Source organism: Mytilus trossulus, chromosome 5 (assembly GCF_036588685.1).
Source record: "Mytilus trossulus isolate FHL-02 chromosome 5, PNRI_Mtr1.1.1.hap1, whole genome shotgun sequence".
Taxonomy (NCBI): Eukaryota; Metazoa; Mollusca; class Bivalvia; order Mytilida; family Mytilidae; genus Mytilus; species Mytilus trossulus.
In genome coordinates this window covers 40,416,590-40,435,244 of record NC_086377.1, presented here as the reverse complement: position 1 = coordinate 40,435,244, position 18,655 = coordinate 40,416,590, and the positions used below count along the sequence as shown (strand labels likewise).

At 32.2% G+C, this 18,655-nt stretch overlaps 1 protein-coding gene across 1 annotated transcript; it reads left to right on the top strand.

Moving 5' to 3' along the window:
* Positions 1-1,004: 1,004 nt before the first annotated feature.
* Positions 1,005-17,729, top strand: LOC134717944 (fibropellin-1-like). Its single transcript, XM_063580444.1, has 13 exons — positions 1,005-1,179; positions 3,682-3,789; positions 4,651-4,758; positions 5,400-5,507; positions 5,775-5,888; positions 8,019-8,126; positions 8,653-8,766; positions 9,544-9,660; positions 11,748-11,843; positions 13,835-13,936; positions 14,149-14,250; positions 17,150-17,262; positions 17,724-17,729. Exons 1-13 carry the CDS (start codon positions 1,005-1,007, stop codon positions 17,727-17,729), a joined length of 1,371 nt encoding a protein of 456 aa, XP_063436514.1.
* The last annotated feature ends 926 nt before the right edge of the window (positions 17,730-18,655 follow it).

Sequence of the window (18,655 nt, the reverse complement as noted above, 5' to 3'; positions counted from 1 at the left end):
TGCGTACACGGCACTTGTGTACCAAGTGTTAATGGCGGATTCACTTGTACATGTCATACTGGTTACTTTGGACCAGATTGTGGTAAGGTGATCTTAAGCGTTGTTTATTGTTGATATTTTTAGTTTTATGGTTGAAACTAATATATACGTTTTCATCGAATCTTGTTGGTGGTATGAGTGCCAGATAAAATGTTATATAAGCAACAGCTCAGTAAAAAAAGCTATTATGTGTGTGTTTTAAGTATTAAGTGTGAAAAAGATTCATAGCAAACTTGATTGTATAAGATATCGATGGTCGTAATAATTGCACAAAACAAATATCAATGCTATGTAAATAGAAAACATTATATATTTTTAGATACAAACCCATGTAGTGTAAATCCATGCGTACACGGCACTTGTGTACCAAGTGGAAATGGCGGATACACTTGTACATGTCATACTGGTTACTATGGAACAGATTGTGGTAAGGTGATCTTAAGCGTTGTTTATATTTGATATTTCATGTTTGTATGGTTGGAACTCATATATACATTTCATCGAATATTGTTGGTGGTAAGAGTGTCAGATAAAATGTAATATATGCAACAGCTCAGTAAAAAACTAATGTGTTTTGTGTCTTTAATATTTCGTAAAAATGTGCATAGCAAAAACGATTTAGAAATTGATGGTTGCAATAATTACACAATCAAGTTTTGTAAATATAATGCACTATACTTTGTTAAATACAAACCCATGCAGCGTAAATCCATGTCAACACGGGACATGCACCACCAGTGGTAATGGCGGTTATACATGTACATGCCATACTGGTTATTATGGAGCAAATTGTGATAAGTTGGTCTTAAGAGTTGCTTGTAGCTGACATTTTAAGTGTTTATGATTGGAAATCATATGTTCTTTTTCATCTAATCATTGTAATGGTAAACGTGCCAAATGTGTTGTGTGCATTTTGTTTTACTTCTAAAAAAGAATCATAAAAAACATGATTGTGCAAGATATTAATGGTCGCAATAATTTCACATTACAAATACCAATACTTTGTAAAAGAAATACATTATCCTTTGTTAGATACAAACCCATGCAGTGTCAATCCATGCGAACACGGGACGTGCACCACTAGTACTAATGGCGGTTACACATGTAAATGTCATACTGGTTATTCGGGAACACATTGTGGTAAGTTGTCCTAATTTGTTTTTGATGAGAATTTTAATAAGTGTAAACAAGTTCTGATTATTCAATGTTGGATCTATTTGAGCCATACAGGTATATGGAGACATATCCATTCTAACGTCTGAGTCTAGTTTAAAACGATTAATTGATAAAAGGGGGAAAAGCTGGACAAAATGTGTTTAGACGGTACACTCGGGATACTGAACTGGTAGAAGGTATTGATTTTTTTCTGTTTCAAGTTATATGTTAGCTGTCATAAGTTAAATTGTTATCTTCTTTACTCAAATTTGAGATACCAGGTCATTAATGAGCCTTATAATCAAGTGTCTAATTACAACTAGCAGTATGAAGTCTGCAACGTGAAAAGCAGGAACAGTTTACCGTTCCTGAGTACTCTACATGATAACTATCTTCGGAGATAGTTTTTTCAATCTGTGTAGTTTTCTCTGTAGTGTTGGTGAATTGTCGTTTTTACCATGGTGATGTCATTTTTTTTTCAATCTGCTTATCCTGTTTTTGTTGTGGTTCTTGTTGCCCATTCCTAAGTTTTCTTTGTCGTGTTTTATGAACTGTTGTTTTTTCGGTGGTTTAATGTCTTTTGACTTATAATGAATTTGAATGTCCCTCTGGTATCTTGCGCCTCTCATTAATGACTCCCATATATCTATTGCTTCGGTTTAATTGACATTGCATATCAATTTATATTAACAAAACATATAGAAGTGTGCATAATTTTCGAATCAGAACACAAATAGACTCATTTATAAAACAAATTGTTCATACAAGAATTCAATTGAACGTGCGATATGAATTGTTTTATTTAAAACATTTCTGTAAAAACGAGGTGGTGTGTGTCTTTTTTATAACACGTTAGAAAGATGCATAGCAAACATAATTATATTAAATATCGCCGGTAATATTATTTTACAAAACAAGTACCAATGCTTTATAGATAGAATACATTGTCAGATAAAAACCCATGCAGCGTAAATCCATGTGTACATGGAACTTGCTACAATAATAGTAATGGCGATTTTACCTGTTCTTGTCAAACTGGTTATTTTGGATCACACTGTGGTAATTTGTCGATCAATGTTTAATCCACAATTATAAAAAAAAAAGGAAATGTCAGTACCAAGTAAGGAATATGACAGTCATTTCTCATTCGTTTGGTGAGTTTGAGGTTTTGAATTTGCCGTTTGATGAAAAACTTTCGGCCTGGGATTTCCTTCGAGCCCGATATGGTTGAGGTTTCCTTTTCACCAATTTTGATATTGTATATCTTTATTTTATCTCATATATGATAATTTATTATTATAGAAATTCGGTCCTTTTTTCATCGATTTTGAAATAATCCGAATGAACTAATTAATGAAATGAGCAGTTAATACGAACACTTTGAAGAGTGGCTATGAGAAACCAAAAAATATCGCGCTTAATATTCAATACAATTCATTAAAGAAAAAGAATCCTCGTAGATATCGATTAAATATTGAATTAGGTGTAGACATTGTGTAAAATGTCTTATATTGCCAATCAAAAATGAAAAAATATAAATCATAATTAGAGACTGGTGAAACAACTGCCTATGTAAATCATCTGGCAGTTGCCTATATTTGATGTTTTGAGATGTTGGTTGCATCAGCATATATTGGAAATCAGATAAACTACATAAACGATTGTCGGCTATATATTTGGTATGCTATACTTGCGTTTCTTTTAATGAGAATCATAAATATTGAATTTACACTTTTATATTAACAAAAACGTTAAAAATACGTCTAACAATAATAGATGATGGAGTGCGATATAATTATTTGATGGACCACATGTGAGCAGGATCTGCTTACCCTTCCGGAGCCCCTGAGATCACTCTTAGTTTTTAATGGGGTTCGTGTTACTTAGTATTTCTTTTCCGTTATTATTTTGTGTACTTTTTGTTTCTGTTTGTGGTTTCCTTTGAAATCATGGCGTTTTTAGTGTATAATTTTTATCTATGAGTTTGGATATCCTTCTGGTATCTGTCGCCTCTCTTTTCTTTTTGTGTGTGAACAGAAACTAACATGATCACTGCGTTACGATTGATACTTACGATTCGAACCATAATAAACTATCACCTGTCCCTTATCATATATTTGATAACTGTATTGTAGTACTAGTTGGTAAGGTGTTCCCCTGTCTGAGTTCCTCCAAATTTATGAACGGTACTAAATGTACACCAAATTAGAACATCAGTTAATTATTGTCGCTTTAAGTCCGGAATATGACAATTTTCTAGCCATTCCCTTGATGTGTTTAAAATTTTGATTTTGCTATTTACGTACGAACTCTACGTTTTGAGTTCGGTATTTTGTTATTTCACTTTTCTTTCAAACGACGGAATCTCTGCTTTATACACCTATTTAACAGATTGTTTATGATTTATACAGTGGTTTTCAGTGTGTATCCTAAACCATTCTCTTTTTCAACATGTTTTAATCATGGAACACATTATTTATGTTTCAGATCAAGACCCATGTAGCAATACTCCGTGTGGGCATGGCACTTGTTATCCAACCAGGACTGGTAGCTACACTTGTTCCTGTCAAAGAGGTTATTCGGGAAATAACTGTGGTAAGTATCTAAAGTAGTACTGTATATTCATTTTCGTATGTTTATAGGATAACAAATGTCCTGCATTTTGTTTTGTCAATATCACTAAGAATCTAAATGTTCAACAGGTTTTATATAAGCTGCTCACGACAAAATTACGATATGGTAAGCTTTACGAACTTTATGAAAGATGTTATTTTCACTTTTGATTTTCCAGTTCTCTGAATGTATTGATTTGTCAAACCATTCTTTATGTTCATTTTGATTGGCCACGATTTTATAGCTAGCTTAACCTCTCACTTGAATGACAGTCGCATCGAATTCGATTTTATTGAAAACGATTTGTGAACAGACCTTACAGACATTATAGGTAAAAATGGTAAAAAAATACAGTGGTAAACCGTATACAAACAAACAAATATATAACAAAGTCGTACCAACAGGTATATAAATTAAGCGCATTAGCCAAATTGAAATACAATAGTACAAACATTTAGCACCAGTAACGAATGAAGGGATGAATAAGTACAGAGCCAAGACATATGTAACAAAGAAACACAACAATGCCCTTTATAGCTTTCTGTTCGGTGTGAGCCAATGCTCTGTGAAGGATGTACTTTGACTTATAATGCTTTACTTTTTTTCTAAATTGTGTTTTGGATAGAGAGTTGTCTCATTGGCACTCATACCACATCTTCATCTATCTATATAGACAAAACACATAAGCAAACATGAAAAACACAAATACAACAATTATCATAAAACAATCACAGGATGTACAAGTACAGAGCAACGTAAAATGTATTAAAAACACAAACATACATACAGACATAAAACAGTAAAAATGAAAGATAAGAAGGTGACACATAGAGTATTTTCTAGATCAAGACCCATGCAGTCAGCATCCATGTGATCATGGAACTTGTTATCCCACTAATGATGGTAGCTACACTTGTTCATGCCAAACAGGTTATTCAGGACATAACTGCGGTAAGTTCATGAAATAGTATTCTTTATTCATTTCTGTTCGAAGGTATCAAATTTCGTTGATTATGTAGAGTATGTGCACATCAAGGCAAAACCACGAAACTGAAATTTGCAAGTTTTAATGAAACCATGAAATTTATTATTTAAGATAGTGTTTTTCCATACTGAGATATTTTAGAAATTGTGCCTGGTTTATACGGTTTTCTAAATGTATTGATTTCCCTATTAGAAGTAATTGACCATATACTGAATCTTTTATACCAAGACCTATGCAGCCACCATCCGTGTGGTTATGGTACACAAGCAGAACTAGCAGCTACACTTGTTCATATCAATTTTATTATTTAGGACATAACTGCGGTAAGAACACGTAGTAGAACTGTATATTCTTTTTCGTGTATGTTTATATCAACTTTCGTTGTTTTATCTGTACCGGAAAAGGGCACGAATTGTTCATTAATTTACATGTTTGCAGAATTTGGCAAAATCACTTGCAATTTGCAGAAATATGCACTCAGTGAATATTTGTAATTTAGAAATTAGTTCTCCACAATTACCTATTATACCTTTTGTACCGGATTTACACATTTTTTTCCGAAACCATCCTATTTTTCATTGATGGAACACATAACGTATTTTTTTAGATCAAGACCAATGCAGTATTACTCCTTGTGCACATGGAACGTGTCATCCCACCAGTGCTGGGAGCTATACTTGTTCATGCCAACCAGGTTATTCGGGATATAACTGCGGTAAGTAGTACTGTATTTTCAAGTCATTATCAACCTTGGAATTCAAATTTCGGAGGTTTACCACATATTCCCAATACAAGTTTAGAACCTTGGAATATTGTTATTTAATCAATAAAAACAATATGAGATCTAAATATTTTTTTCTGTTTCCGACCCTACAAATACGACACATGTTTAAGTCCTTACTTTAATTAAAAGCAAACGTACATACATGTTAGTAAATACCTATTATTTTTTGCATTTCATTATTTTCTGATTTATGAACAGACCAGACGAATCCCTGCGATTCCCAACCTTGTAAACATGGTGGAACATGTACACCAACAACAACTGGTTACACGTGTTCGTGTCCATGGAACTATGGAGGACCCAACTGTGATAGTAAGTACAAATATGACTTATTATCAAATATAATGTTTTGTTAGAACAGTACGTATTTTATACAGTATTTCAGTGGTAAACTAATCTGATTTGTGTTGTATAAATTGTGAGAATAAATTTATAGATTAAAGGACGGTCTCACCTACTTTTCAACAGACGAGTAATACATGTAGATCATACGTTTAAAAAAAAATGTTTGCGAATAAGCATCTTAATGTTATCAAAATTTACCATGCTTTGTACTAGACCGACACTTTGAGTCGGATATTATACGTGCTAGCTCACAAGTCTCCAGGAAGAAATGTCACCTTATCCAAACACAGTATTCTGGCGTAGAGCCAACCTGGCTTTGCTCTTACTCCCTAATGATGCAACTTGGCGGAGAAACAGCAATTACCAATTTTAAAGTCTTTAGTTGGACCTGGCCGAGGTTCAAACCCACGACCTCTCGCACTCGAGGCAAACACGCATCACGAGACCACCGAGGCGGTTTTAAAATTTACAGAATATGACAGGTTCAAGCAAAATAGTTAGTGCAGTAATTAATCAAAACTAAACCTCAATATGTAAATTTGAAATAAGCACACACCGTTTGATTGGAAATAAAAGTAGAAATATTCAATAGTGAATATTACAATATTGTATGATCGTTATTGACTAACGTTGATATATAATGATTTAAAAAAATATATATCATTTCCCCTTCAAGGAAACATTTGTCAATCCAGTTTTATATCATTATGTCGAAACGAAACTTGTTAATACACTTTGCACACGAAAGATCTACACAGGTTAACAGGCTAATTAATTTCGTAGTCAATAGGTCGAAAATCAACGTGTAAATAATAATTCTTCAAGTAAGCTTGAGTTTTGTCTTGTTCGATTAAAATGCAAATTAGAGATATTTAACATGTAAGAAAAAAAAAAATAAAACTACAATTTGGCAATAAACCAAAACAACAGGTCATTAGTGAGGGTTAGTATCTATGTAGCAAACTAAATGGTGTCGAAATTATATGCAGATATAAATAAATTTGGTGTTTTTACTGTCTTCTGATTGGTTAAAATTATTAGTTTTATTTTCAATGTTGTCAATTTTGATGGCGACACGCCCACTCTGACATTGTGTATTCATACGCCAACATGTGTGTACGTTGTTATTGTTAATATAAATAATATAAAAAGTTCTTTGAGCCTTATTTTTGATAGAAATTTATTTATAATGAAAGGCAATAATTTTTTTTGATTTTATTGAACCATAAAACTAATTTTTGACTCTTCACATTTTACATAATCCGCTTCGCGGATTATTCAATGTGAAGAGTCAAAAATTAGTTTTATGGTTCAATAAATTCAAAATAGATAATAGCCATTCATTAAATGAATTGTAACACATACCACTGAAACTGATCAATACAGTTGTAATAGTACATCACAATTGTCCCACCAAGCATAACAGTATCGTAAGCATTTCACATACAAATGTTGTATGTTGTATTGCGAATATACGGAGCAACAGTCAGTAGTACTATCATTTAATTTGTTTATGGGTTTTGAAATTAAATTACAGATACGCGTAACGGGTTGAACGTTGTATGTCATTTGTTTCAATATGATAGGAAGTTAAAGCGAACTTTACTATGGACGTATTGGTCATTTTGAACTACACGTACATCGTATTATTAACCTGAGGACAAAGAAGAGTATTACACAACAATCGCAGTCATCAATGGGGGTCACATTGGGGTCTAACCGCGACGCGGGATTGCCACTTTTTTGTAAGCCTGACATGTGAAAGTCAAATGATTGCGCCGTCAAAACGTGAAATCTAGCGGGACACAGCAAATTACCAAAACATGAGAATTATTAACGTACATAGTGTACTCGGTACACGGGTTTCAGACAAAACAGTAAGCGGGATCCGAGATCAGAAACCACAAATGAGACGCCTATTAATGTTTTCTTAATCTCTATCCTATATATTTAGCAGAACATTACATATATTTTGATAAAATCGACAGAAACTCGAAACATTTAATTTTGTTTTTTTCAGGAATATACAAAACAATATTGCTAGATACTTTTAGTTCAGTATTTTCCAATAATTTGATCACTGTTATTTTTTTTTAGACGGATGTGATCCTAATCCATGCGAAAATGGCGGCACATGTACACTCGACTTATGGGAAAAAGCTCAATGTCAATGTCCAAAAGGCTACGCTGGTCCAAGATGTCAAAGTAAGTTCCTTTTAATGTTATTAGAGCATAAGAGAAAAACATAAGGCGTATTATATTAAAAAATAGTACGAATTATAATAAAATAACAAGAGATTCTCAAACACTGAATATATCATCTAAAAAATGGTTTACCTACTTGTGTATTCTACACTCAACGTTAAGATTATAAAGTAAATGTTTTTAATTCCATTTTTCTCTTTTATCAGATTGTTGTTTCGTAGGTAATCACAGTTGTTTTCTTTATTTTTTGTAATCTTTTAATTATCATTGCTTTGAAGAACGTGTGTTTTTATTGAAAGCTTCTGAAGAAACGAGACTCGTTATATTTCTTTAAACATCTTTTCCCGATGCGCCAGATGTATCAGTGCCTCTTGTCCCTTTTAGGTTTGAACTGTAGTTAGTAAAAGTTTTTATTGTCCTAAGCATTTATATACAGGATAGCAGAAACACATATTATCATTTCAACATGGAAATGACGATTGTGTATACGTTTCTGTTTTTATTAATTACACAATGATATTTTTAGCGGCTATCGACCCCTGTGATTCAAACCCTTGTCAAAATGGAGGAGCCTGTTACCGTAACCTATGGGAAATAAAGTGCGTCTGTGTTCATCCGTATGCAGGTGAATTCTGTGAAAGTAAGTTTTAAACTGTTCAACAGGAAGGCCTTGTTCTACTCATATTACAGTTTCCTACAATATTGATATGTTTTTTATTGAGTATATGTTCGTTCTTTTGTAGAATATTTACGATAGAATATTGTTTTGTTTTTGTTTTACGTTACGGATATAAACAATACAAATGAAAGGAGGTCAAGTTTTTAGCCTTAATTCTGGACAAACACATAAACAAACAAAACAAATCATAATTGAAAATTAAAAATGTAGTCTTAATCTTTGACGGAGACATAGATATACAGGCATGTAGTTGGTAAAAACTAAAACTAAAGTTGTGTAATGTTATATCAAGATATATAGAATCCTTCGACCGAATATATACTACATAGCTAATTATACAGAAATCTACCTATCTGGTGTATTCAACAGAACAAACGATGTATGTATATAAATGGCCTTCATCAATGACCTAGTACACCACAAAACAATCTATGAAAGACGACCAAGACAACTGTATAATAATTAAAACAAGAAACTAACCGCTAGATGTATGTACAAAACAATAAACGATAAATATATATTATATACAGCAACCATACAAATGTTACTTGCTGTCTTTTTTTGGCATGCATCTTTATAATTTGACGAGGTTAAACATGTTTGCGAGAGTTGGTTGTTGATCAAACTGTCAAATTTACAAGGAAGTAATTTGACGCTTTATCTTGAAAAACGAATATGCATGTTGGCATAAGACTTTTTATATATAGGCTTGATATATATGTAATATTCTATAATTAGTCTTGTTGAATCCATGTGATCCAAATCCATGTCTTAACAATGGAACATGTTTTCATGATGGAAAGTGGAACAAAGTTTGCTGGTGCCCTGACAATTTCACTGGGAATGAATGCCAAAGTAAGTTATCTTAAGACGTTTCACGCAAACAGTATATCAAATAAATGTTCCGAAACAGGTTAATATAAAGCGAAACATAATTCAGTGTAGAAATGGCAATACTTGTATTCTGCTGATTAAACTGACGTGTAATGACCACAAGTATCACAAAATATAAAATCCCGATCATGTAATTCAAAACCCACATATTATGATAGTAGATTACAATTGTAGACTAACTAATACTGCTGTCTTAACTTCTTATGATCGACTATTCCTAAAAAAAATCCAGTAGTTGTTTTTTTAGTATTTGAATGTCGTGTTCACTTGAGATAAACTCGATATGGTGTAGTGTACTCTAAGCTTAAATCACCTGTGATCCCATTGATAAAAATCAAATGTTTAAATGTAGTTGAAAACAGGTATTGATTTCATCATGTCATAGTTTAAACATATTTATTTATAGTGGATTTGGAAACAAGTTTTACAACTTATATTAATCCCTTTCCACTTTGCGGGTGCGAGTGCTGCCTTGTAGCGGCATTAGCCTACTCTTTTTCGAAATATACAAGGGTGTCTTTAAAGTGCAAGAGATATGGCTCTCTCTTAACACGGGCCAGCCATTTATCGTGCCCGTCCGACGGACTATCATCGTTTCCTCAAGACCATACTCGCAAATGGTGTCAAGGGAGAGCCGAAAATTGAGTTCCTGAAATTTTCATCCCAAACGGGAATCGAACCAGGAACCTTTGTGTTATAAGACCGATGCACTTACCACTACACCACGGCTCTCTACAATCATGTCATAGACAATATGTTTACAGTTGGTACCTGTCTAGACTATTCATTTCCGAAATCACTCCACGATAAGATTAGATAGATATAATCTAATCAAGTATTCGTCCGATCGTCTTTTAAACCCTTGCCAAAGAAGCCGACAGTTTGGATGTGCTGGATGGTCAAATATTTAGCCATATACTTCTTCATATTACACGGCATTAATTATAGGACCCACCAATTTTACTTAATTGTGAATGTGTACTTTCTTAATAATATGAGTTTAATTGCAGCTGACTATTTATCAACAAAAAACCAATCAAACAATCATTTGCCAAAGGCTACAGTTTTTTTTTAGCAAACGTAATTATGACATCTTTTAAGAACTATCAAACTTCCCCAAATCAATTCATGGAGATCCATTCATGATAGTTGTAAAAATCATTGTCTCTAATTACATTATAAACACATTTTTAGTTCGATAAAATTCGGAACTACTTTCAAGAAATAAAATATTTGATTTACCTTCTGGATCACATTTATATTTGTCTCTGTTCATAATTAAATTTAGCCATAGTACATACCCCTTACCGTCAACACCAACAAAAAAAGAAAAAGAAATAGAAAATAAAAAATAATATGTACTGGTCTACGCCTAATTGATACCATTGATAGCTTTCTATGTTATGTGTTGTGTACTCTTGTTTATCAGTTTACTTTCGATCTATGAGTTTGGTACTTTTCGCCCTAATTGATATAACAGAGATATCTTAATTATTGCTACGAAAGAAACCTGCCCATAACGTGATCATGTTGTTTTCTGATGCTAACAATTTCATTGTCTAGGTGTGCATTACATGGAAGTAATTGTAAACAGTGCATTTGGTGTGATAATGGTAACGATAGTCATTTTGAACATCATGCATATGCAGTGTCACGTTTACGTTGTTTATCTAAAAATGCCGGAAATGCCTTTAAAATATCTTTTTGCTATATCAGTTTTTATATACATGATGATTAGTATGGCGTTCATTATCACTAAACTAGTATATATTTGTTTAGGGGCCAGCTGAAGGACACCTAGGGTTGTTTTTTTTCTGTGGTCGGGTTGTTGTCTCTTTGACACATTCCCCATTGCCACTCTCAATTTTATACATAAAACATAAATGTTTTGAAAAAAAAGTAAACTGAGATAGTCATGATACGTTTGTCTTATTCTTTTATATCATTACCTATGTGATATAGTACACGATGTACACCTGGTACAATACAAATGTAATACACCTCTGTATATACACATATGAACATCTTGTTTTATTATATTTCAATAGTTGAGGATCCATGCAATCTCATTGATTGTATGAATGGAACATGTGAAAACGGAACGTGTGTATGTCCACCAAATGTTACCGGATCTACGTGTGAGGGTAAGTAGTATATATGTTGTTTACAAGATGTAAGTTTTTACAAATTATAATTTGTACAGGGTTTTTGTACAAGTAATAAGTTGTTTGACACCTACCTTCTTGCAACAGGTGATACAGGTGTATCTTATAAAAAGTACCAGTGTAATGTTTTAAATTAAAAAAAATATACTTCAACCTAACATTTAGTGCTATTCTCCTTGTCTTCAATCTGGAAACGAGGATACCTGAATGGTTAAAATTCTAATTTTATTATTGTCCTTATACCATATTCATATCCATACAAAATCTTTGTGTGGTCTTATGATGTTTTTGTATCAATGCACAGAATTAGACTGAATCATGAAGTTGTGAAATTATGACAGAAATATGCGACGCAAAAGACTGTGTGCTTGCATCGTCCATATTTGTTTAGCAGGTCATAAAACACTGATAACTTGTACAAAAAATATGTACAAATTATAATGTGTACAACATTACAACTTGTACATATATATACAGTGTAACCTGTGTTATCCGACACACCAGAAAGTAATGTAATCAGTGTGTCGGAATACTCAAGTTTTTTTTTCTGCAAGGATAGACACACATTGGGACCATGTAAATGTGTCGGTTACAGAATGACGTTGGAATGGTCAGGTGTCGGATTAAGCACGTTACACTGTACTTATAACGAGGTATCATATATTTAGAAGTAAACACAATAGTTTTGAATACTTGATAAAAGATTGCTGTTTAATCCGAATCACTCAAGTTTGACGCAGATCCTTATCACGTCTCTTTACCACATCCCTGTATCACACGTCTAACTTTTATCATACCCTTACTTGGATGTCCATGTTTTCTGTATATAATTAAAATAAAATCTCGACGATATATTAATGAAGTATTTTTGTTCAATGAGTCGCAAATTAAAATGTCATTGTGGCGTGAAATCGTTTATTGAATGACCGATAAATGACGTCATTGTATAGCATGTGACGTCGCCCTCGACCAATATCATCCCTCAGGCTGATATTAGTATATCGGAATGATACGACATGCGCTATGGATTTTCCTTGTGCTCAACTCTTCTTTGCGATTAATGTAGTATTTTACATGCAGGCTAATGAAGGTATAAATCCAGCCGATCATCAAAGGACTGTTTAGCCAGTCAAGGTCATGAAAAACTTCCATTTGTTGTTGGTAAATCTAGAAAATCATTTCAATGTTTTCAATTATTAATGTGTTGTTTTCCTTTTTACATCACCGATTCAATACATCAGCTGGTGGACTATCAGTAGCCGAGGGTATAATCATCACAGTAATAAGTACTTTGGTACTGACCTTATTCATAGCATACCTTTCTAAAACTGGTCTGTTTTGATAAATTTTGAAACTGTTAGAAACTAAGCTTGTATCTCCCTTTGGCAAGTTTGAACTTAGATGGATTTAGCTATCGTTTGTGGTTATAGTTTAGTTTAAACATATTATATTTGCGTAAATGTGCAAAAGGGATGAGACACAAGTTAATCAAACTTATATAGTCTTTGTGGTTATATTGCATATACACCATATTTGTAAATTTCTATTCAAACAATGTCTGGCTGTATCGTACCAATTGGAAATCATAGTTTCCATCCTGGCTCGAATTACTGAGTACTGATTTTGAGTATCAGTTTCTTATTTTATGATAACTCCACTTAACATTTAATAAGTATCTAATCTTAATATAAACACAAGACCACACTAAAATAACAACAAAATGGAAATAACTTTGAATTAGATTAAGTAAAATATTAAAATAATATGTTCTTTCTATTGAACGATTATGTACATTAATATAAAGTTGATTCAATTTGTCTGGTTTTGTCATAGATTGTTCTACCTGATGCACAGTAAATACATTTTTTAATTATATTATATGGTAGCAATTTGTTCTTTTATTACAATGACAAACCAGTATTCCTCAAGTATTATGAGTATCAATATATATAGATATATTTTGCATACAGATCATGTTATTGACCCGTGTGAAACTGTAACTTGTGCAAACGGGACATGTGTCGAAGGGATGTGTGTCTGTTTAGATGGTTTTACTGGAGAAATGTGCGAAAGTAGGTATACATAAGCATATATAGTAATTAAACGCCTTTAATTTGAAATAAAATACAAAAAATATTAGGAATTGATATAAAATGCTACGATCAGATACTTTTTAAAATTATCATATTTCTTAGCAACTTTTATTCCCAGATTACTATGACAAAAATGTATGACATAACTGTTACTATTCAATCCATATGATATACATAAATTTTGCATACAGATCCAGTTGATTTGTGTACTGGTGTAACTTGTCAAAATGAAGGAACATGTATCATGGGATCATGTAACTGTGCTGATGGTTTTACAGGAACTTTGTGTGAAAGTAGGTATACATAAAGCCTTCGGCTGTTGTCTGCTCTATGGTCGGGTTGTTGTCTCTTTTCTACCTCAGGCATAGATTACCTTAGCTGTTTTTGGCAAAACTTTTAGGAATTTTGGTCCTCAATGCTCTTCAACTCAGAACTTTATTTGGCCTTCGAGCGTCACTGATGAGTCTTTTGTAGACGAAACGCGCGTCTGGCGTATATACTAAATTTAGTCCTGGTATCTATGATGAGTTTATTTGGCACATTACCCATTTCCATTCTCCAATTTTTAAGCATATATTCTGATTATCAAAACACTATTAAGACTAATTTCATACACATCAAATAAATTAACAGATTTTTTGTAATACATATAAAAAAAAAGGATAATTTTATGCAATACAGATCTCTATAAATAATAAACGGGAGTAGAATGACAGCATGATATTTCATTAGGTAATCGCTCTTCTCTTAAATATTTGCATGCGTTTTCCATCGAGTGTTTGTAGTCTCGAGCATGTCAAACGGTGTTTATGTAATCAGGGCCTATTTTACATATAATTTCAATGAAAAACTTGAAAGTCCGTGTTATGTTGAGAAAATATAGCACAACTGTCTCAACTATTCATACTTGTATATATAAATTACCTAAAAACATCGATTGATAAAATACATGTGTCTGTATCAACTGAATTATTTCTTACATGAAATCTACCTTAAAATATTGATTTGTGACATACATTCAATTTTAACAAAAATATGAATTCAAAACTATATTTCAACTGAATCAATAAAACACATTCAATTTACATAAGGTTTGTAAAATTACCTGTAAGCGCGTTTTGCCATGTTTCGTTATTTAGACGGAATCGGAAGAATACATCTACATGTTGTCGAACAGAAAACGTAATCTAAGTGACATTTGAGACATGTTAACGTCCGCTTTTATTAAATTACGAAACAGAATGTTCTTAACAAAACAAACTATTTTTATTTAGGTTTAGAATGAGGAATTTTAAAAAATAATCGTCTTGGACTTTCCATAAAATTGAAACATCCCTCCAAATTTAGAAGTTTTTAACGATTTCATGCATTGCAGGTTAAACATATTGCAAACTAATTGAGAACAATGATTATACTTGAATTTGGTGTAAGATTGTTTCCTGATACAAAGCAAATATTGTCACCGTCATGAATAAAATAGTATGTTCCGAATCTAAGATCATCGAATTTTGTCACATGCGCAAATGGGATAGAGCTGTGGTTAATACTATTTTAAGAGTTGGTGCGTCACAAAAACCTTACACCTTTTTCTTCGAATCAAAAGTTTGAAATCATTTCGTAAAAACAGTATATCTATATATATTACAACGAAATTTGTTTTACATGCACACGTATAAAAATTGCGGTTTTATCAAACGCAATCATAGATTTGAACGTAGTTTTCAATTTAGACTCGTTTATATATATCGCCTGCACTGTATCCGACGCGCTAGACCACTCGACCACCTTGGTTGGCTTCATCAAATAATTATTTATAATCATTATAATAACACCATGCTTTTAAATCAGTACTTAGTTTCTCAAAATTAAACTACTAGACACTCATGTGTCTTGTGTATTCTGTATAAAGTTATCTACTACAGTCTAAATATAGGAATCGGTAATACATACACTTTCTGCTAGTGCAGGCTGGTTTGAGAAAAATATAACAAAAGCAATGATATACAAAGGAGGGATCAATACCGAAAAAAACTTGTTTTATTTCTACAGTACAAAATGAGAAGCACTCAATGCTTTTCCTTACATTAAAGAGTAGCAAAGTATGTTTATTTTATTACCTTTCCGGAGAACCTGAAATTAACCCACAGTTTTGGTAGGGTTCGTGTTGTTGTCGTTCCTCTGTTTGTGACATTTTTACTTGTTTTTTCACACATCGTTGTCAGTATACTGGATTTTGATGCGACTGTCGTACAAGTGAGAGGTTCAGCGCAATAAAACCATATTTTATCCGCCATTTTATACCTTTGAAAATATCTGTTCAAAGTCAGAAATATGACAGTTGTTGTTCATTCGTTTGATGTATTTTATCACTTGATTTCCCTCAGAGTTAAGTATTTTTGTGATTGTTCTTTTTTCTTTCGATTCTTCGTTTATTTATACCAACCAGATATATGTTCATAAATTGTTTCAATCAAGTGTTTGTTTCTGTATGTTCATATCATATTGTTTTAAATTTCCTTTTTATAAACCTAAATCATATCCTTTTTGTTCTTCTTGTTAATTACACAAATAATTAATTAGAAATTAAGGCTGTTGGAAAAACAGCTTTTAATTAGTATTGTTCACAGGCTATAACTGTTACGTCATTGTGTTTAAAAGTTACAATAGGGTCAATATGTGCACAAACTATCCTTTTCTTGAACATTTTTTTAAAAATATCTCGATATCCTTTAACGAGTTGCTATATATCATTTTATTTTAAGTTGGACAAAGGTATACAGAAAAACACATTAGTTTACATTTGATTGCATGAACATTGTTTCTTTTTTTTTATTATTTACTATCTACTTGTACTCTCGTATGTATTATTATTTTTATATCGTGTTTGTCAAGGCAATTTTGCTCATGATAACAACATTCAATATTTACATTGAATTAGTCCACTTACAAGTTGCAATAGATATAAAATCAACCATTTTGTATCATGTGTCAGTTTACAATTTAAATTATGTCTTCTAAATGCAATTGTTTATCTCTGAAGACGAAACGTTGTTTTATCCTAAAACAAGAACCATATAAATGAACACAATCTTAAGTCATGTGTTACGTTGAGGATCTTTTATTTCAGAATCATAATAGTTTACAATTAATTTACCGTCAGAACATGTATCATTTGTATTCATGTTGTTTTAGCGACTCCTTGTGCTTCAATGCCATGTATGAATGGTGGTACCTGCCAGAGTTTTGGAGGGGGTTGGATGTGTCAATGTCCTCCTGCGACTGGTGGAGTAAATTGCGTAAATACCGTAAGTAAAATGATCTGCAATATATAAAATTACATATATTACCCGATGCACATGCAACGAAAACTATTATCTGAATTATAAGGATTTTCTTCAGATTTTTACATCAACCAGAAATTCCAATAATCGATGTATCTAATTTATCAATAATGTAACCGAAATGCATGTACACTTAACTAAAAGACCTGTTAATATAAAAAGATATACTACACTACGACTTAAAGCCATATTTATAAGAAATAAACTTATGAAAGATAGAAGAATTACAATTTTGTTGTCTAAACGCGAGTTTTTGTCCACAAAACACTCATCAGAAAAATACAACTGTATCGGAAATCGATGTTTAATCATTCATTATATAGTATCAAAGCTCAAACAAAATCAGACGAAGTGAACGGGGAAATATTGTTGGTTGAAATGTTTAGATGCATTGTTAATAAATTATTGATTTGTTTCCTTTTTAGGGTTAAAGACACGTATGTGAAAAAGTTACATTCTGGAGTGATATCAGAAGAGTTGACAATAGTATACAGTACAATGTATATAACAAATAAAGATTTCAAATATCAAATATAATTACTTTTATTTCAAAATAGCCAACGTAAATTGAAAGTTTCTCTTTTAATGATATATTTTTTCAATGAAATATTAATACTTTACAACAACATCACGTGGTAATTACTTCTGATGTTTGATTGTTTATAGCGATAACAATTCCTCAAAAACTGCTGAAGAATAACACATTATTTATGGTGTGCTTTTGAAGCGCTTTTCTTGATTTACCGTCATCAAGAACGCCTTAGACCAAACAGGTTGAAAGCCAGGTATGTACAAAACATCAACGCAAAAAGGAGTTACAAATATGTGACCAGCCATGAGATTTTCAGGCTTATGGAGGTATTAGAACCAAAATGAGTTTTTTGCATTTTTATGAAGTACACATAGATACAAAACAACTAGAAAGAGTTTTTTTGGTCGAATTATCAAGATTAAAAGAATTATGGTAATTTTTGTGAGATGCACTTTTTTTTTTAAAATAGTACCATTTTGCAATATTTCTGAGGTTTATCTAATTTAGTTCTCCTTTCAAATTGACATATCGTTGTGTGTGGGGTTTTTTTTCTTTTTCAGTCTTTAAATTATCAAAATGTAACTGAAGTAAACTAAATTTATTGATAAGTGAATTTGAGTTAAATTAATGAACCATTCGGTAACCATAGCAACCATGGATCTACTTTTAAAATAAAATCACTCCCAAAAAATGTTTGTGTTTTTTTAAGTAGAATTGAAGTTCGTATGTCACTGAAAATATGTGAAGATAGATACTGACACAGAGATTGCAAAACTAGTCATTTTGAGCATCTCAATACTTGTATTTCTGTGTATGGAACGAAAG